This window comes from Chaetura pelagica, unplaced genomic scaffold (assembly GCF_000747805.2).
Source record: "Chaetura pelagica isolate M959 unplaced genomic scaffold, ChaPel_1.0 scaffold12, whole genome shotgun sequence".
In the NCBI taxonomy this organism is placed as follows: domain Eukaryota; kingdom Metazoa; phylum Chordata; class Aves; order Apodiformes; family Apodidae; genus Chaetura; species Chaetura pelagica.
In genome coordinates this window covers 4996997-5018649 of record NW_009952801.1, presented here as the reverse complement: position 1 = coordinate 5018649, position 21653 = coordinate 4996997, and the positions used below count along the sequence as shown (strand labels likewise).

At 36.6% G+C, this 21653-nt stretch overlaps 1 protein-coding gene across 1 annotated transcript in view; it reads left to right on the top strand.

Moving 5' to 3' along the window:
* Positions 1-21653, top strand: part of AGMO (alkylglycerol monooxygenase) — a 193513-nt gene that overhangs the window by 94701 nt on the left and 77159 nt on the right. Inside the window, exons 7-13 of the mRNA XM_009994982.1 lie at positions 4397-4463; positions 6334-6399; positions 6507-6586; positions 7370-7504; positions 7992-8108; positions 16691-16773; positions 17892-17997. Of these exons, the coding sequence (XP_009993284.1) occupies positions 4397-4463; positions 6334-6399; positions 6507-6586; positions 7370-7504; positions 7992-8108; positions 16691-16773; positions 17892-17997 (654 nt within the window). The remainder of the gene's footprint in view (positions 1-4396; positions 4464-6333; positions 6400-6506; positions 6587-7369; positions 7505-7991; positions 8109-16690; positions 16774-17891; positions 17998-21653) is intronic.

Here is a 21653-nt window from a genome sequence, read left to right as displayed (position 1 = left end):
ATTTCAAAGTGTGAAACTGGCAGGCAAGCACATATCCTAGGAGTTTTGCCTTTCCCTAGCTTCCCTGTAGAGATTTCACATGGCAAATCTGATGACCAGGGCCATCTGTATAAATACATGGGTGTGTTGTCCTGAATTAACACAGCAGCTCTACTGGGGAATGTAATTAAGGTCTTTTTTTTTACATTTCCCCACCAGACTGTCTGAAATACATATCCTGATTTATATATCAGGAATAAAAATATTTTCTTGATTTCGATAAGAAAATCAATAGCAACATGTGGTTTACTACTAACTTACCTTACCAAAACCCCAAAATTAACTTCAGAATGCTCCTTAGTGATGCTCCAGGGATGAATTTACCCTCTCCTGTCCTGATCCTGATCAGTAACATTATGATACTGAAAGTTATTCTTTTCTTATACTTAAAAGATAAAAAACCAAACTTTTTATATATGAATGGTTTTTACTGTAACATTGCCTGCTCAACTCAGTCAACATTCCTTCCCAACATTCATGTTGAAATAGAGTTAAGTAAAGATTCATGTTGTAGTGGTGACAGGAGGAGTTGTTACACAAGATGTAAGGTTTCCCTTGGATTTCATGTCACGATTTTTTCTCATTATTTAAACAAGAACTACATTGAAGTGGTGCAGGTACCAGGCAATAAAGATTTCCCTTGGTGCTGACAAACTCTGAGACCGCAAATGGAGGTGCTTACATGCCACAGGAGATACTGCGTAGTGTTCTTTTCCCTTAGGCTAGGGATTGCTGTCACAGAGGAGACATCTTTATATAAGAACTACTATTCCAGGAAAGAAAAAACACATTTATTTCTCATTATATGTGAAGATTTCACTTCCAGCATGTTTTGTTTGGTAATGTATGGAAGCTGTTTCCAAGCATGCAGCTTTTAGCCTGCCTTATGTATTGAACTGTTCTTGGAGTTGCTGTAAGTGTTATCAGTAATTCTGCTTTATTACTTAATGATACCTAAGTGCAATAATGGAAGGAATATGTTTTTTGTTTGTGTTTGGTTTTCTGGGTTTTGTTTTTGGTTTTTTGAGAGTTTTTTTGGTTGGTTGGGTTTTTTGGTTGCTGGGTTGTTGTTTTTTTTAATAAAATATAAAAAAATAAAAATGAATGTTTTGTGGAGAGATCTGACAAAGCTTTTATACCTGGCATACACAAGATACCTACATATCTTTTTAGGTAGTTTGTTGACTCCATTTGTAAAGGTTTTGGCAAGTGAAAAATTATTTTTATGTTAAGAAATAAGCAAAGCAAACAGGAAAAGAGTTTTGCTGGAATGCTGCAGTTCGTCTGTAGGTCACTGGCATGGGAGTTGAGGTGCACATGATGTGTTAATTGAGAGAGGAAAAATTGGAGACAGGAATTGATTTAGAACAGTAGGTGTCTGTATCAGGGAAAGAAACACAAGCGTTAAGCCCCCAGCTGTATTGGTCAAAGTACAGATAAGGTCATCGTCGGACAACAGTTGGGGTGTTTCAGCTTTTTAGGGCATTGGTAGCTTTCTCTGTTCCCGAAATCACTCCAAGAATATTTGTATTGACAAACTCTTTGTCCTTTCAATAGTAGGAAATAGGGTTTAAATACAATTAATAAGGATATTAAATAATGACATTTCCACTTTTTTTTTTTTTTACTTTTCTTTTAAATGAAAATTCTGATTTCAAGCCACAAAAATTGAACCATTTTGGTATTCTTGCCACATTTATTCCATTAGTTTTAAAATGTTTATTTTTGTTTTCCTAAAATATGAGCATTATAAAAATTCTTGTTCTCAAAAGCAATTTTGAATACTAAGCTATTTAAAGATGAAAATATTTTGCTCTCTTGGATGACTGAGATTTGGTGATATATTTGCTTTCGTGACTTGTTGCAATTGCAGTGTAAACCTGACCACTGCTATCATGAACACTTAGCAGCTTCTTTGCAATTGCTGTTCATAAAGGAAAATGTCTAGACACAGCAAAGGCACAGAAACACGGGTAAACCAACAGCTGAAAGGTAAATGGTGGGTGCAGGACCTGCCTTTGCCTTTCTCCTGTGTTGCCTGTTAGGCATTCTTTTGAACGTGGACTGCTATTATACCACATTGAATTTCCTTACAAGTCAAATATGTAGAAGTTATTGATAGCAAAGGAAGTTTCTAGAAATAGCACCCTGTACCATTTTGAATAGCTGATGAAAAAGTATTTTCATGTGTTTTATCCAAAGTGATGTTTTATGGATTGCTTGTTTCAGCATGCTGGATTTTTACTTGGTCAGTTACAGAGGTCTGTACCATCCCAGATGATATTTCCATCAGTGTGTGGCTAGTGTTTCTTTCCAATGGCTGAATAATGAATTGAAGTAGGCTCAGGTATCAATCACTGATGATGCTATAGAGAAGGTATTTCAGTAGATTTGAAAAATTGTTAAAATACTAAGTTAACAATATATTTAAACCAAGTGGATAAAAGTTAAGTGTGATCTAATAGAAAAATCACTGCTCTCTCAGGTTCTAGACTGCAGTTCAGTCCAAGACATTTGACTCAGATTAAATTAATTTACTAGTCACATCTCGCATAGCTTTAAACAGTGGGATTTTCTGCTTGAGAGAGGTGGGAAATGGATCTAGCATGAATGATTAATTGTTTCTCACCTTTAGGTGGTCTTTTCAGGCTTGAACTTATTTTGAGGGAAAACTGAGAAAACCAAATGATCCTACTTATGTTGTCCTTGGCTTCTGAGTTAAGCAAAACAAAAAAAAACATTGTCCCAGTATTTTGCTTTCCTAGTCAAGTGTGTACAGGATTTTGAGACTGATGCTCCACATTCTCTGATTAAGAATCTGCTCATTTCTATACTCCTTTAATGTTTTTAAAAACAAAAAAGAAAAACATTTATTTATTCATTTTATTGTGATTTTTACTTGATTCATTAAGATTTAAATACATGTGACGAATGTCTTTTGTCTACTTTTTGAGTCCAGATCTACTTTCACTTGCACAAGTGTGAATTTAAACAGAAATGAAACTGGCATATTTTAGGACCTTGTTTGGTAAAAATTAGATGAATGAAGATCTTTTTGTGTTGTTATTTAGATTAATGGGCCTACTCTCATGAGTAATGACTGTCTTCCTGCCAATGTTATCTCTATTATTGTATTACAGATCACTCACTTCTGCCACATGAGTATTAAATTTACTAATTAAGTTATCTGAAAGACAAAGTGATGGTTTCTGGATTTTGCCTCTTAATGTCTAAGCATATTTATTTAGCTTCTTTTTATCCCCACTCTTTTAATTGCAATACATTATGGTCGTAATCAGACAGGGTGAATAGATACCATTTTAGGACGTATTTGAACATAAATACTTTTTGATCATCCAGTGATCTCATCTGTTCGTGACTGATTGCTTTGTGTTTGGGATTAAGCACTGGTTGCTGCATTTGGATGTCCACATAACTTCTGTTGAATTAACCAAAGCACAACATTTGAAGTTAATTCTGGCTTTCCTCTGGCTCCATAATACAGGAGAGTACTAATGTAGCATGAAGCCTGCTGATACAAACTTTATTCATCAGCATTTTATGACAAAACTTGAATCATTAGGGTGAGTTCATTGCCATAAACATTTTCTGTAATTTTTGATCTGGTGCTAAAATGTTTTCAAGCTTGGATTCTCAGTTCTGATCATTGCCTTAGATCACAGCTCCACTGTGAATTTTTCTGGTCTACTTTATTTTCATGCCTCTCACTCATACCAGCATATTTGTGAGCATATGTTGGATCAGATTTGGAAACTGATTGAGTTAACAAATTTAGAGAAACAAAAACAAAATTAGTCTTAACTTGCATGAGTTTCCTAATCAGGTTTGTTGTGTTTCTGCATTTGTGCCGGGGTGAAAGAAGGGTATTGGTTGAAGGAACAAGCAAAGGTCCTGAAGAGAGAAGGAATACTTGTTTCTGTGATACTTACTCTGTTATTGTGTCAGTACCAGCCATTTGTTGATGTAAAATTTTCACATAACTGGAGTTTTAGAGTTACATTGGATCTCAAGCAGTCTAAGTGGGTGTAGGTAAAAGATGCGAGTTAAATGATTTCTATGAAATCATGAGCTGAAAATAATAATAATAAAAAAAGACAAAAACATGCTGCTGGATCAAAAAGAAATTTAATTTTTAACTTGCATGTTACTAAATTTCACTTTTTTTCATGAAAATCCTTGTAACAGTAATGCAGTGAAATGCTTCAGGCAAAACATTTGTATTCTTGTATTTTATTAAATTATCCTTAAAATAAACATTATGCATTTCCTCCCCCTCTTTTCTCCTTGATTTTTATACAGTATTTTCAAATTATTTGAAACATTACTTTTTTTGAAGGTTATTACCAACCTTGGGCCCTTGGAGTGGATTCTTAATACTCCCAGTCATCACAGAGTTCACCATGGTAAGCTAAAACTGTAACCTCTTATTCTTTGGTATGTTTTTTTCTCATGGACACTATTTGTATAATAATAATAATGAAGTAATCTCACTTCACACAAGTGTGTGATGCTTGAATTTTCATTAATATTCCAGGCATTGAAAGACCATATTGCATGTATAAATTAGATTGCGTGTATAAATTAGATTAATAACTCATGAAAAATGTCATTAACATATCATACGAATACAAGTGGATTTAATAAATGCTTTTGGCTCATTCAGAATGCAGAGATAGCAAGTAAGAAAGTAACAGAGGAGTGGAAGAACAAAATAATTTGAAACAGACTCAAATCACAGAATCACAGAATTGTTCTGGCTGGAAAAGACCTTTAAGATAATCAAGTCCAACCATTAACCTAATTCTACCAAGTTCAGTACTAAACTTTGTCCCTTAGCACCATATCTACACATCTTTTAAACATCTCAAGGGATGGTGACTCCACCACTTCCCTTGGGAACCGGTTTCACTGTTTCATAACCCCTTCACTGAAGATGTTTCTTCTAATATTCTGTCTAAACCTCCCCTTGCACAACTGAGACCATTTCCTCTCCTATCTCATTAGTAGAGAGAAGAGGCTGATCTGCACCTCACTAAAACCTCCTTTCAGGTAGTTGTAGAGAGCAAGAAGGTCTCCCTTCAGCCTCCTTTTATCCAAGCTAAACAAATCCAATTTTCTCAGACACTCCTTGTAAGACTTGTTCTCCAGACCCTTCACCAGCTTCACTGCCCTTCTCTGGACTCGCTGCAGCACTTCAATGTGTTTCTTGTAGTGAGGTGCCCAAAAGTGAACATGATACTTCAGGTACAGCCTCATCAGTGCCAAGTACAGTGGGACAATCACTTCCCTGGTCCTGCTGGCCACACTGTTTCTGATACAAGCCAGGATGCTGTTGGCCTTCTTGACCACCTGGGCACACTGCTGGCTTATATTCAGCTACCTGTTAACCAGCACCCCCAGGTCCTTTTCCTCCGGGTAGCTTTCCAGTCACTTTTCTCCAAGGCTGTAGCGTTGCCTGCGGTTGTTGCAGCCCCAGTGCAGGAGCCGGCAGTTGGCCTTGTTGAACCTCGTACAATTGGCCTGAACCCATTGATCCAGCCTGTCTGGGTCCCTCTGCAGAGCCTTCCTCCCCTCAAGCAGATCATCACTCAGTATTTATTATACCCTTAATGTGTAAAGTGTTTATAGCACTGTGTAGACTTTTTTTAAAGCCTGTAGTGCTCTAAGTGTCTAATCCTTAAAATTTGCACAAGCACTGGTAATCCTGGAGGGAAACACTCTACTCTTATTTGCTCTGCTGTAAATCCAAACTAATCCTCTGATCCTGATTGGAGTTAAACAGTCACTCCAGAGTTGGTCAAGTGTTGTATAGTTGCTTCAGACTTGGGAATAGTTAATCAATATTTCTTTGTTCATACTTTTGATAGGACAGATTATATTTAATACATACCCTCAAAACCAGAAGAGTCAGTTTTCCTCACACTGGAGTTGATAATAATGAAGGCACGATCAGACTTAGGGCATAGAAGATAGAGACAGCTGAAAGCCATTAGTGAGATGATTGTGCATAAATGCATTAAGCATATATTTTCTAAGGTATAAACTGGTGACATTATTTGATTTGTATGTTTGGATCTAAGTAAAAAAAAGAGCAATAAGCCTAGTAAGAAAAATAAAAAAATTATAGACATATAAGGAGTGCTAGGTTAGCTACCTTTTAAAATTATTGTTATATTATAAATTGATGCTAATGATGAAGATTTCCCTCCATAATTCTGCTGTGCACATTCTTATATATGCAATTACTGATCTCATCCATTGTTTTTATTGTAGGTAGAAATCCTTACTGCATTGACAAAAATTATGGTGGCACACTCATCATCTGGGACAGGATATTTGGTAAGTAAAAAAAAAAAGGCTTTCTCTGTCATGTTTAGATAGTGTGGCAAAATATTGGTACTTTTGAATTTGATTGTTCATTGTTTTTTTTGGTTTTCTTCCATCAGGAACATTTGAGGCAGAAGATGCAAAAGTTGTATATGGCTTAACCCATCCAGTAAATTCATTTGATCCCATCATGCTCCAGGTGCTATAGTTTGTATCACCAACTCTGGTATCTTCAACAGACACTCATGTTCAGAAGAAACTCCTCTCTTAGGCACAGTTGAGGCCATCTTTGCATTGCTGCACAGTCAATAAAATTATCTACAGTTTCTTCAGTATTTAATTACAAAACAAATACTTCTAATTACTTCATTGAGCATATGCAGAGTTTGTAATCATCATGAAAATACAGTAACATTAACAAATACAGCAGCTATATAAGAGGCCTTAGATTGAATGATGTCCCTTTTGCCGTAATCCAAGCAATATGCACAGGCAAAAATACATATTTTTGTCTGATGTTTTTCTTCTCTAAATATTGCTATTTCATAATCCCATAGTGTAATATCTTTGCTATTTTTATATTTTCTGCATATTTCCTGTTGAAGGCAGTCCAGAATGATTTGTGTTGGCAGCATCATATAGCAGCCATCATGGTCTCAACAAAACCTACAGAACAGATGGAATACGTTTTTTTTAATATTAACAAACAAACAAACAAACTCTGGATTGATTACAGGAGAGACACATTTTCCTCTGGGCAGAAGTAATTGTAATCCTCACGATAAACCAAGGTCCTGCTATGACTCCTACCTATTCCAGTCAAGGTTTCTGAACTTCTGACTGTCTTAATCTATTCCTAATCTACTCTCTTTACAACTTTAAAAAATCATTTCCTTGAGAGGTAAAAATGAATAAAAAAATAAAATGTTTTGGTAAATTTTATTTTACTACCAATGAAAAATTACTTGCTCTTTTTTTTCAGTTGCGTCCCTTGGCACATATTTGGAGCACGCTTTGGGCCACACCTGGATTCTGCAACAAGCTTTCTGTCATATTCAAAGGGCCAGGCTGGGGACCAGGCAAACCTAGACTTGGCCTTCCTGAGGAAATCCCAGTGGTAAATAGAACATGCACAGGCTTTCAGTTTTGTCTAATTAAGTTGGACCTCCTAATGCTACTGGATCAATGTTGAAAACTCTACACATGTTATTTTAAATTAGCAAATTAGCAGTCGTAAAGCCTAGGGGAAGATGAAATGGGAACAGAAACTAAAGGAAATGAATGTTTCAACTGTGTTTTTTTCTTTTTATTTGAAAGAAAAAAATATTTTTTAATTTATCTTTTAATTATTCATTTCCTAAAGAGATTTTCAAAATTGTTCTGTAGAGTATGGTAATTTTTCTTTTTCTTTCCACTGTGAACAGATACATACACAGACAGAGTTAAACTGTCTCACCCTAGGCAGTACATAATTTTGATAGCAGATTATTTTTGTGCAATCATCTATTTCTCTTAATCTGTTTTACTTTTTAAATAAAAAATACTAAGGAATAACAGTGCAGCAGGTCATTGTTGAAGGCTGTTATCTGTTTTGCTTCATACAGATCACTGGAAAAGAAGTTCCCTACAATCCAAGTCTACCAGTTCATCTGAATTGCTATGCAGTTGTACATTTTGCTGTACTAACAGATTTGTATACTGAGCTTCTTGGTACCGTGACCGTAAGTAATTCCTGTCTTTATGAAATAGCATCTCATGCTAACACACGGTACACACCATATTTGAATAATAAAACATGGAGTAGGGGCTCTATGGCCTGACTCATAGCTTATTTAAACTATTATAATGATAACAAGAATCTGTAAAAATAATCACAATAAAAGGGGAAATTTATAATTATCTGTAATTAATACATAATATTTCATATTGTTTATTGAACAATATTTAATAAATAATTAATTAAACATTAATATGCTTAAGCAATTAAATTTAAAAATAATTTTATACAGAAATTGTATGTATCTGCTTCAGTTTTTATGACCTCATGAAAGGAAAAATGTCTCTCAGCTTTGAAACTATGTAGATTTTAAGATGTCAAGGTTGGTCATATTGTTAGATGCCAATGATGACCAGGCTTTAGGAGAGAGATTACAAAGGTTCTGCAGTATTTGCAGGTGGGAAGCTTGGATCAGCATGAGTTCAGAGTTGGAGGGACGCAGACTCAGGACAAATACTTCTCCCAGTCTTGAACATACAACAGCATTGATAGAAATATAGCAAGGAGAGGCACGTATTTACCACCTTGTGTTAGGGCTGACGGGATCTCCTTGGTAGACATGATGTGGTTCTTCCATGGATACCTGTCTCTGAAGATGAGCCATAAGGCCATCTCTGCCTACAATGAGCGAGACATTACTTGCTACCACAGCTTCACACTCTTCCAACCTCCTGCTCATTCTTCCTTCCTTGATAACCCTTTCTACTTTACTAAAGCTAAAGAAGCCTAATTTAAATGCATTTAGTATTCCCACAAATCAGTGGAAGGCCTACCAAAACACGACAGAATCTTTCAGAATGCCCTTTGGCCTTCTTCTCAAACTCTTTCTCATACCTCCTTGGTTAAAGAGCTTCTTGTGTTTGTGTCATCCATGATGCCATAGGCCTGTTGTCAGGGTGCCAAGGAGCTCTCAGTTCTTCAGCCTCTGTTCATCTGTGAACCTGCCTTGTCCCAGCACACTTATGTGGCAATCTCTGGCCCTTGGCCAATGGTGGTTATCATCCTCTGTCCAACTCAATGGCCACTGTGGGTCAGCACTCTTCCCACTGGGCCACAGCCCTGTCCGCTGACTGCCACCAGCCCCCTGCACCTTGCCCAGAGAGCAACCCCTCTTGCTGCACCCCAGTGCCTTGCCTATGACCAGCATGTCTGAATCCAGCCAAGAGGCAGTTTTCTAGAAATTAAGTCTTTTTTGTATATATGGCTGTGCTCATCCATGAAGGATTCCAGAGGATCACAGAGCCATTTCAAAGTTGTCAGAAATCCTGTCCAAATTTTGGTCTTCTGTCTCAGAGATACCTCTTGGATCCTGGGGCAAGAAGGGCAGGAAAGGGATTCTGCCTGCAATCATTTATTGGGATATGTAGCAGCAGGCTTATAGTGGCTTTGCCAGCTCTGCATATACAAGCTGCTACAGCCGTTTTGTTTTTTATTATTTTGTTTAGATGTATTCTGTGTAGCACATCAAACCAGTAGAATGATGCAATTTTTGAGAAAAATGTAAAGAGTATTTTATGTAGCATTCTTGATACACTATAAAAGCTACCTCAGGCCTACTTTTCTGGTTGATATTAAGTTATTCTACACATCGTGTTCACCTCTGTAAAGGGTCACACTGCAAGTGCAGGGAATTTGGAGTTTACTAACCCATCTTACTCTTAGAGTAAGAGGCTTACTCTTAGAATAGAGGCTTACTCTATTCTAAGAAATTTCTGAGGACAGGAACTTAAGCCAAAGGTAAAGATAACTACTTCTACTGTATACAAGATACATTTTCCATGATTCCCAGTGTTCTTATACTCAGAGGAGCTTCTGAAAGGTTTTCTGGATATGCTTCTAGATATCAGCAACAAGTCCTGTTTGCACAGGGATTCAACTGTGGAGTTTTTAGTTGGTTGTTGCTTTTTTTGTTTGCTGTTGCTTTTAACAGCAAGGAGTCTGCTCATGAGTATTTTCCTATTTTTTTCTTTTCTCTTTTTGCATTCTTCTGGTCTTGGAAGGAAAAATGTATGGTCCAAATTATTTTCTCTGCTGATAACTGCAGCTGTTGAAGTAATAAGGGAAGTTGAAAAATGCACCCAAGACCCAGATGATCATTAAATTCATGCAATCATAGAGGAAGTATCCTGAAAATCCACCGTTTATGAACTTATTGTAGGAAAATAACTAGAAAATTCTCTGCACAAAACTGCAGGGTAATAAGGTAGTGAACAATAAGAAGGAGAGCAGAGGGGACTAGAAGCATCTCATCTCAGGACATAAACCTTCAGTGTGGGTGTAGAATGTGCTGGTCCTGAGGCAGAGTTCCAGCATCACTCTGCAGTACAGTGGGGAAGCTGTCATGAGAAGGAAGCTTGTGTATGAATAACTTTACTTGGCAAAAATCTTTCTTCAATATCAGTTTTCCACTACACTGAGTTATGAAATGTCTATGGATACAACTGGAACTTTCTGTCTGGCTATGAATTATGTCATAACTGTGGCATAGCTCCATAAATGGAGAAACCTAACTGTTTTCCTCATTTTTAGGTATAAGTTCCATTTCATAATATCCATAAGACACAGCACACAGCTATTACATTTCTCAAGTGATTACAGTTGCTCAGTGTTTGGTCTCACGCCCTGTAGAAGTGTTAAATTTCTCTATCCGTAAAGAGCAACCATATACCTTCAGTCCGAATGACCTACATTTAACTTATGAAAAGAGCAAAATAAGGAGGAAAAAAATAATATTTTCCACAGGAGAAAGCATGCAGTGTTTATTTTCTATATAGCGATCTGTACTATATCCAGAGAATAAAAATTACTTCTGAGCTCTGCACATCTAGATCTGATCCAAAGCTCATTGAAGAAAAGGGATTTGGATCAGTCCCAGTGAGAGTGCTAGGAGTGTAAAACTGCAGTACATTCAAAGCAAAAGTCTCATAGCTCCAGAACTGCATGTATCACATAAATCAAAGTGAAGTGTACCTTAAGCACATTTTGCAGTGTCTTTTATTATTGATAGATACTGTAACATTTACTGTGCTTAGAACGCAATGACTGTGACCAGTTTCAATTAGACGAAAACTAGGGAGGGATAAGTCTCCTGAAAGCTGAGAACACAATTGATATATCCATGAAGTAGGACATCACCAAGTCCTGTATATAGAATATTGCTGAGAGTTCACAAATTTTTAGGAATTCTAAGTTAAAATAATGTTTTAAAAGACACCTAACAATACAAATGTCATAGTATTGTATTAGCATTCTTCATTTGAATGTTAAAAGTGTCTGCTACGACAGCAGGGCATCTTTTAACTTATGAAACATGCTGACATCATTCCTTTTGAAGCAGTGAACACATAGGGATGAGAAAATGCATCCAAGTTATTCTTCAAAAGGAATAAAATAATCTGAGTTCCTTTAAACAGAAAATCAATTTGGAATATTTCTATGTTAATCTAAGTACATTTAGAATAACATGATCCCTTCATTTAAATGAATTATTTTTTCTTATGAAAAACCCATAGAATAATAATAATGAGGTGGAATTCTGTTGATTACAAAGACATGTACACTTCCTCCCAAATTCTCTAACCCCTCTCTTTATTTTTTAAGGCTCCAAGATATTTTTTAAGCTTTCAATGAAATAAAAATCCAACAGAAATATTTTTTTTCTGTTTCATTGCAGCCAATAACCACATTGCAAAATTGTGGCTGACTTGTAATTGGGGAACCTGCTGTGGTCCCACAGGCTTCTCTGTTTATACGAATACTCCAGTATATAAATACTCATTTATTTTATATATATGCATCCATGCATATTATGTTTAAGTGGAACAAAGATCCTAACACTAATGAAGGTGTAAAAGGCACATTCATTCTCTTCACACTGCAACTTGCAGTGTGGAGGTATAATATATGATGTTTAGTTTAGTGATATAACCAACTGACTATTTTGTTGATTTTGGTAAAGTAATGCCTAGAAAATGGATGCCTCAGCTGCCAGCATCCACTTCATAGGGTGATACATGTTTGAAAGTAAATAAAAGAATCAAGGCAGCATGTAACTATACCACTGGAGCTGTAAAGAGAAAGTTATGGAAGCAAACTAATAATGCTAAAATGTATGTTACGTGGCTGGTTTTCTAAAAGCTGTTATTTCCAAATGGCATCATGGTATATTTCACTGCAAAGTTCTTTGTAGTCCTTGACTACAAGAGCAAATGACGGAACGTATTTTTTTGCTGTAGGTGACAGCACTGTGTGTATCTACAGTTAAGGGAAACTTACACCTTCTACCTCCATGATTCCTAGTAAGGCTTTATGCCTCACCATTCAGCACTCCAGAAAGCTGAAGACTTGAAGTGAAAAGCTGCAACACTGACTGTATTGTGGCATTACAGTGTTGTGCATTTGTGTGAATCTGATGATAGCACCAGTTTGCAGTTAACTGATCTGCAAGTTATGCTTTGGAGTCCTCCAGTCCTTCACATTCTGCGCCACAGATGGCACTGGACTGCAAGAAGTTTTACAAACAGCCAGTGCTCAAAATGTTTTGGTTCAACTAGGAGAGTGTCTGAAAAGACATGGAAATTGGCCTGAAAAACAGAATCTGTAAAATATGATCCTACCTGGCTCAGTGTTTTAACCATTTAAAGATAAAGGCTTGTTTATACTTGAGTTTGATTTTCCTAAATTATAAGGTTACTTCAGTTCTTCTGACTTACTAACATACTTTAAAATGTTTTTCTATATTTTTTTTTTCTTTTCTTTTTTTTTTTTCTGGAAATCCATCTTTAAACTGAACTGAAATGTATTCATTTCCTTTCAAGTTCTTAATCTATGGTTATTTCTTCAGTGGTTAGATAAATGTGGAGAGTCAAATGACAATGCTAGCCAGCTTGGAAACACTGGGAGGGCAGAAAAGTGTAAAATCCCTTTTAAATTGGAAATTGGAGACACCCTCATTCATTGATAGCAGATAATGCTGGATCCTTCCTGATGACAAATATTAACATTTGTTCTCTCAGAACTATTGCAGGCTTATTATTTTTTTTTCATGAAATGTGATTTCAGCCATAGATTGTACAATAAGAATTACATGTCATTGCTTGAATTTTGGATTTGATGTTCAGTTCTCTTTCCTGCATAAGGGTGATACAAAAACCTTAAGTTCCTTTTCTCAGAATAGTGCCCTACCACTGTGGGTACATATTTAAGGCAATCTGTAGAAGCTAGTGCATTGCACTGGAAACAAAAAGCAAAATCAGATCCACCTGGCCAGGATTAGGTTTAAAAACAGGTGGAATTCTCCAACTTAAAAGTGAGGACAGTCTCTAAGGAATCAAGTCTTGAATTCCAGCTCTAGTTCCCTGGCAAACTTCTTTATTTGACAAGTAACAATCATTGAAAAACATGTCAAAGCATTTCTAAGAAATTTATGGGTGATTTCCTTTTTGCCTGTGCCAAATAATGTTTTTCTTTGCTCACTTCTTGAATTTTTGTATGACCCAGTTTCTACAGGAAGATGGAGTGGGAGTTGAACTTACTGTCCCTAGATGAACAGTTGAAGAACTACTCATTTTATTGAACTTGAATAGAGTCTGTGCCTGATTTTTATAAAAAGGTTTTGTCCAGAAATCTTGTCCCTTCAAAACAAATTGCTTCAGATTAACAATGGAGAGTGTTTTACACTTAGGATAATTGTGGGATTTTGGGATTCTAGAAACTGTTTTCAAAAAGAGCACCCTCAATTTAATACTTTATTTACAAGTTTTAAAACTTGTATCTGGAATCTGCAATGTATTCCAAGTAATACAAAACTTGATAAAGGATTATAAGCCTGCCAGAGCATTTTTTGCTTTCTTGACCTGAGTGACAGTCTCACCCGTAACTGCTATACTGAGTTCCCTCTCAGGTTGCAATGTCTAGCTCAATATCCCATCTCCTGTGGTGGCAGATAGCAGAAGTCCAGATTAAGAGCATAAGAAAAATGTAAAGCCTACATGTAAGTAGATGATGGTGGTAATCATCAGTCTGAGGTTTTTTAAGTTTATCATAAGGAGGGCTAGAACAGATTGGAAACGTAGCAGTGCAGTAACGAGTTTGATCTATCCTGGTCTAAATGTGTGCAACAGTGGCTTGACAGGTGTCGGTTGTGAGAAGTGTGATCTGGCTTGTAAACTGGGGAGGCTGCTGATTAGCTCACTCATTACTGGGATTGTGTTTTCTTAATTCAATAGCTGTTTGTTAAGGATATCTAAGTAGGTGCTTGTGATTCCTTTGTAAAACAACAGAAACCTACCCACCCTGAGCGTGTGGTTTGATGTGTTTTGCAAACATGGGCACTGTAAGTTCACACAGCTGTAAAACTTGAGAATATCCTCCTGTGGCCTCCCACGCTCACAGATACTTACCTTAGATCTCTTTGAGGGGTAGGGGCCACCACTGAAGTAAAGTGGGCATGTCACTCAGTGGGATTTATTGAAATCAGGGCAGACATTAATAGATTTTATTTTTTCCAATGCCTGCATTTTTGAAGTGCAAGATGCTGTTAATATGCCTTATTTCTGTTGAAGCCAGAAGGGATTCCTATAACTCAGCAAGATCCACTACTTTTCTTTTGGGTTTTTTGTTATTTTTTGAATGCAAAAACAAAGGCTTTTCAAAACTAATATTTGAAAGGAAGTCAGGGAGGGAACAAGAAAACTGATTAAATATTTGATTTTCAAAGGCAGCTGTGTAGGATACAAAACATATTTAATAAATGAGAAGAAAAAAAATCAAACTTCATAAAGAAAAAAAATATATTTTCCTGAATTTTCTTTGTATAATTTTTAAATCCTCATGCTGCTTTTCATCCAAGAATTAACATGCCTGTTAGTGTTTTAAGGCTGATGGAAGTTAATGGTATGAGTTAAAGATTTTTGCTGAATTTGGAACCAAGTATCAAGTTGTCATGGAGAGATGACATTAATTTTCTTTCTTCTTAGATATGTTTAGATTGTAATGTCATGTGAATTCTTATTCTCACCAGTGTATTGCTTTTGTTATCTGTTGATATTCATAGATGACTACTGTAAAGACCTGCTAACGTAAGAGAATAAAAAGAACAGGGATGCTGGGATTTTTATCTAGAAATTTATTTATTCCCTCTTGGGTAAAGGCATAAGGGAGTCCAGTAACTTGGAGATGACACCTAGTGTAGAAGGGAATAGCTTAAAAATTATTTTGGAAATAGAGAATTCAGGAAACAACTGCTTGTTTGTTACTCCAGATCAGTGTGCTATCCAGAGCAGATATTTTTGTTTAAAGATTTAAAGAAAGAAATCACTTTAAAAACAATATTTGACCCTGGCTCGACACCAGGTGCCCACCAAATGTTGCTCTATCACTCCCACTCTTTAACTGGATGAGATAGACAAAAGATATCTTGGGGCTCGTGGGTCAAGATAAGGACACGGAGATATTGTTCAGCAATTACCACCACTCGACTTGAGGAAATTAATTTATTATCAATCAAATTAGAGTAGGATAATGACAAATGAAACCAAATCTTAAAAACCATCGTCCTTTCACCCCTTCCTTCTTCTTAGGCTCAACTTCACTTCCATTTTCTCTATCTCCTTCCTCTGAGTGGCTCAGGAGGAGGAGAGAGGGTTGCAGTCAGTTCATCACACAGTGTCTCTGCTGCTTCTTCATCCTCAAACTCTTCTGCTGAAACGTGGGGTTCCTCCCACAGGAGACAGTCCTCCACAAACTCCTCCAATATGGGTCCTTTCCATGGGCTACAGTTCTACATGAACTGTTCCAGTGTGGGTCCCTTCCATGGGGTATGATCCTTCAGGAAGATTGGTCCAGTGTAGATCCCCGCAAGAGGTCACAGGTCCTACCCGCAAACCTGCTCCAGCATGAGCTTCTCTCTCTCCATGGGTCTGCAAGTCCTGCCAGGAGCCCTCTCCAGTGTGGGCTTCTGACAAGGTGACAGCTTTCTTTGGATGCATCCACCTGCTCTGGCATGGGGTACTTTATGGGCTATGGGTAGATATCAGCTCCACAGGGGACCTCCATGGGCTGTAGGGAGATAGCCTGCCTCACCATGGTCCTCACCATGGTCTTCACCATGGGCTGCAGGGGAATCTCTGCTCTGGCATTTAGACCCCCTTCTCCTCTTCCTTCACTGACCGTGGTGTCTGCAGAGCTGTTCATCTCACATGTTTTCACTCTCTCCAGCTGCAATTGCTGTTGCACAGGGTTTTTTCACCACCTTAAATATGTTATCCCAGAAGTGCTATCACAGTCACTGATGGGCTCAGCTTTGGCCAGTGGAAAGTCCATCTTGGAACTGGCTGGCATTGGCTCTGTCAGACAGGAGGAGATTCTCACACAAACCCCCTCTGTAGCCTCCCACTACCAAAACCTTGCCACACAAACCCAATATAAGCAGACACTGAGTGAGTATGTTGAAGCTACTGTTGTGCTAAACCTTAATTTCTCTTCGGAAGATTACTGTAAATGAATTCATTGTCTACTTTTTAACAGATGTTATCACAGGGAACCATTCTCCTGAGAATTGGCTTTATCATTCTGTCCCTCACCTCTTTTGGACTACTTCTGGAGAACAGGCAAGATTAAACGCAATTTTTATTTTTCTCTCCGTATGCATCATTTATTATTATATGAAAATCTCAAGTGTGTAAAAAGTTATCTTGGTAAAGAAATACAGATACAACCTAAGTTACTGTCTGTTGGGCAGAAAGGAAGACATAATAGCAAGCCCCTAAACCCAGGAGTCTTCCCATAGCAATTAATGTCTATATCTACATTGTTCCTTGCAGAAGAGTTTTGTGGCAGGCTACTCATGTCCCTCTCCATGCCTGTATTTGTTGGGCTCACATCTCTGGTTCCGGGACACTGACTGGCCAGTGAGACCTACAGGCTCTCCCAAGGCACTTCAACCTCAAACTGCAGTCATATCATGTCAGTCCTGTGTAGCATGCCATAGATGTCAGATACCCCAGTGAAAAGTACACAGTGTAGCTCGGAATAGACTCAAAATATGTGAAGGATGGTGTGGACTTAAGACTAAATGTAATCTGTATGGATTCAAATCAAACTGGATCTTGAATACACCAACCCAGTGAAGGGTACACTATGGAAGTAGTCTGTCTGGGCATTATGACCCTACAGAAGAGTAAATAGCACATAAAGTTTATTAAAGAGAAACTGTTTGCCCTAGTAGAACAGAAATGTGGAATAGAAGCTTCCTTTGAGTTTGAGGTGCCAGTTCTGGTTTGTAGCTGCTGTTCATTATTTTTTCAGAAAGGAGTATTTCAGGAATATTTCAGTATGTTGATTTCAGGATGGGTATAAATCTGCCAATATGCCAGAGATGTGTATAACTTATGGACTCAAAGTGAATTAGTAAAAACTTATAGACATAAACCGATGAAAAGATTCTGAAATACCCATGTAGCAGTTTTCTGAATTTTGTTGTTGTAATATTGAGATCAAAAGACAATAGCTGTATATACAACTACATTCCTGTGAACGTATAAATAGTTTCTGAGTATGTATGCTCTCACCTCCAGCATAAGGTAGATAAAAGCTGAACTGTAAGGTTAAGAAAGATGACTTGGGGTAAGTACAGGTCATCAAAGATTATTTCTACATTCTCTTTTTCAATGAAGTTAAAAAAGAAGAAAATAAATGGATGTTAATCTGAATTACTTCTTGTTTCTAGGCCCAAAGCAGGAATTTTGGAAATAACTCGCTGCTTAGTCTTCGTAGTTGTGTACAAACTTGGCTACTTAAGGAGTAATTTGTCTTCCTTGGGCTATGCATATGAGGTAAGATGTTTATTTTGAAATGTCTATGCTGATGACCATGTATTTACTTATCTTTTTAGAAGAAACACTAAACTTTTATATTTTGCTCACTTATTTGTAATTGTACTATTTGAGTAGAAAATTGAATTTTTTTTCATATCTCTTTATTTCTCACTTTTTATGATTAATTTGTAAGAAAATTATTTGGGTTTTCTACAGAGATGCTATTTATATAGAAAAAAAAAGTTGCCAAAGTGTATATTTATAATTTCCTGCAAAAATAAAGTATTAGTGGCCATATGCTTTGAAGATAATAGAAATGCTTATTTAATTTTAATTGATTAACTCCATTTTCATGAGGCAAATCTGAATATGCTTGGAGGCTGAGGTTCTTAAAATATTTTTTTCATATTTACACTGTACCTTAGAAACAGACTTCTAGCTATTGACAAAGACAGGATACTGAACTAAATTGACCTTTGGTCTGATTAAGTATGGTTGCTTTTGTGTTCTAAGGACCTGTTTTTTTCCGGATTGTGACTTCTGCTTTTTTAATATACCTTTTTCATTTTTCAGTTGGTGTTTTGTAGTAACTCTTTTAATAGTATCTGAATTAAATAACATTGAATCATTAATATGTTTCTGATCTGAATGACATTCCCAAGCTAGGTAGTGCCGGTTACCTCCAAAGATAGTTATAAGCAAGGTTATGAACAATAACAGAATGGTAACCAGAATGTTCCTTTTTGATAAAACATTTGGGACTAAGGCTTAAACCAAGTTTTAAATGGTTCTTTTGACATGAAACATCTATAAAATTTATAACAACTCTCCTAATTGGAGAGGTTTCTGGTAGTGGTGCTGATTCTCCTGCTTTTCGAAGAGATCAGGCAATAGAGGAATGGAAAAATATCTTATGCTACTGTGGGTCTTTTTTTTTTTTCTTTACCTGGGGTAGGAAACAATAATTATTGGATAACATTTAGGGCTATATACATTACACAGATCAAGAATTGTTTTTTATTTTTCCCCCATATTTCTACATTGTCAAAGTTTTGGTGTTTAACTTGAACAGTTCCTGAATTCCTTTGATAAGAGCCTACCAGAACTCCACAGATATTTTGAGGATTTTATTTGCTTGCATATCTTTTGGAAAATGTTTTTATTGTTTATTGACTAGCCCTATTACAGTAGATAGGCTTGAAGCAAAGAATTCTAAAATCTCGTTATTATAGTGCTGGAGATGTAGCTCTCAAGGTTGAATTATTTTAACTTAATTTGGGGAGAATTATATGTCAAAATATACACTCTCAATTTAAAAAAAGCAACAATGTTCTTGCCTTGCTGAAGCGTGTGTGAGTATATGTAAAAGTACCTCTTACTTTGAAATGAAAAAAAGTAAGTGTCAGATTGTTGGTTCTATTGTTTGTAGCTTCCTTTAAAGGTATTTGTCAATAAAATTTTAACTTCTTTGCCTGCTCAAGTTCTTTCACACTGTACTTTCCTAACCTTTCTTCTATCTAGTGTTTATCTTTTATCCTTTATATTATACTTCTCTGATACTCTTTATTCAGTCCTCGTTTTGGCCATTTTTAACAATCAATAGGTGTAACCTGCTCACGTTTGGGTTTTTTAAGTACTCAAGGAATAGGTGTCTTCCAAATTGTTTGTTGTTGGTAATGCTTCTGAATAATGCCAATATGGCAATAATAGAGACATACATCTTATCATAAATCAATAAGTTTGTGATATTAATAGCTTTTGTGATGTTTATTATGAACTTCAAACTTTGCTGTAAACGATCAACTTGAGCTCTCAATGCATTATACAACTTCTGGATTCACGGTAGGAATTTTCTTAGGTGGGCTATATTGTTATAATGGGATTTATGATTTTTAAAAATGCCAAATATTTGTTAATTCATGTTGAAACAAATCTTCAAGTGATTATAATTTAGCTCAAGATTGACCTGATCATTTTGAACCAACAGATACCAGAAAGTGTAAATAAATAAATAATAAATTTATCAGAAATCAGGTCTAGAATTTGTTCTAAAAGTTGTTTCTGTATTGTTCAACATTCAAACAGGTTGTCATTCACAGTATAATAGTGTAGATAACTTCAAGCATCCTATGAGGCCCATAAACCTAGATCTATCTCATAAGCAATTGGTAATTTTATGTGCTTAGGGATGAAGAAAAATAAACTGCAATTCACTACCCAATGTGTTTAGAATTTAACAATCATTTCTGTCACAACATTCTTAAATTAATGGTGCACACTGCAGCAGATAGGTAGGAGACTGATTTTGCCATACAGCACGTTGAATCATTAGTGGAAAAGTATGTGAATCCTGTCTATACATGTTGGTTTTTTCTGTGGCTATTTCATATGTTCGTATTTCTCATTGATATTTCAGAACCGGTAAATAGATTTCAGAAGTAAATATCTTTGCAGTATTATCTGCAGGGTACTCTAACTAGTTAAAAAAAAGGTAATTTAAACTGCAGCTGTTTGCATTTGGCTCATAAGAAGGTCTGACAATCACCTGTACTGCTGCATGAGAGGAAGGCCTTCTGGGTGAGAAATAGAAGAAAAATACAGAAGAAATGAGAGAAAACTGGGGAGTAGTGAGAGGGGAGTAAAGAGCAGAAGAAATAAGAAGCCTTTCTCATTTTTCCATTAAATGAGCTCAGGTGGGTGTGAAAAAACAGCTAAGGATTGCAATTCCAGCAGCAGAAAAAAGTCTTGCCCTGTGGCTCCAGGCTCTTGCCCTCACTGCCCAGCTAGTTGGGTCGACCAGCTGGTCTGACTAATGCAGCCAACAGTTTTTCTTCAGATAAGTGAGTTGCTGCAACTTGCTGTGCTGTAAGAAAGGTTCCTAATGCTAACATCCAGGAAAGGTGGAAATAAAATTTAGCTGGTGGTCTGTAAGAAAGAAGGACTTTAGCTAAAGCTGCATGTTAACTGTGTCCACACTCTAGTAAGTACAAAACTGAATCTATCAATACTTTGAAGCTGTGTGTTACCAGTCTTGGTTCTGTATGAAAACTGTGTTATTCTTCTGATCATGTAAAGGTATTGTTCTGCCTGCTACTGCATTTGAAGGCCTTTCAAGATATACTCCTGAGGGGTCTCCTGGTGCACTTTCCTTCTCTAAATGAGAAAATAATTTGAAGTTCTGAGAGTTAGAAAAGTCGCCTACTTTTTCTTATGGGAGGTGGAGCAATATGTGTTTCTCAGCATGCATTTTCTGTTCCTTGTGCTGTATGTATTTCATAAGGATGATTAGGTGAAAGAAGCAGGTTTTTTAGGGTATTTTTTGGGTTTTTGTTTGTTTGGTTTTTTTATAAAAAAAGGTGGTGATGTTTGAGGAAATGTTTAGATCATAAGAAAATTGTTTCTTAGAGGAAGTAATAGAAAATGCTGATGATAGAGGCAGAGCTACTGTATTTGATTGGTTATAGACAGTGAACTGATATATTTCTGCTTGGCGATCTGTGCAGCCAAATCCTATACTAGTTAGTTTTCTTTAGGCTGATTACTTCATGCCTGTGTAATGTGATGATCATGTGTGTTACTAAAGCCAAATCATTTTCTGTCAGACTGAGCCTGAGTCTCCTAACCACCTGGAGGTAGCAGAAAACATTGCTTGTATGCTCAGTTATGTGACAGTT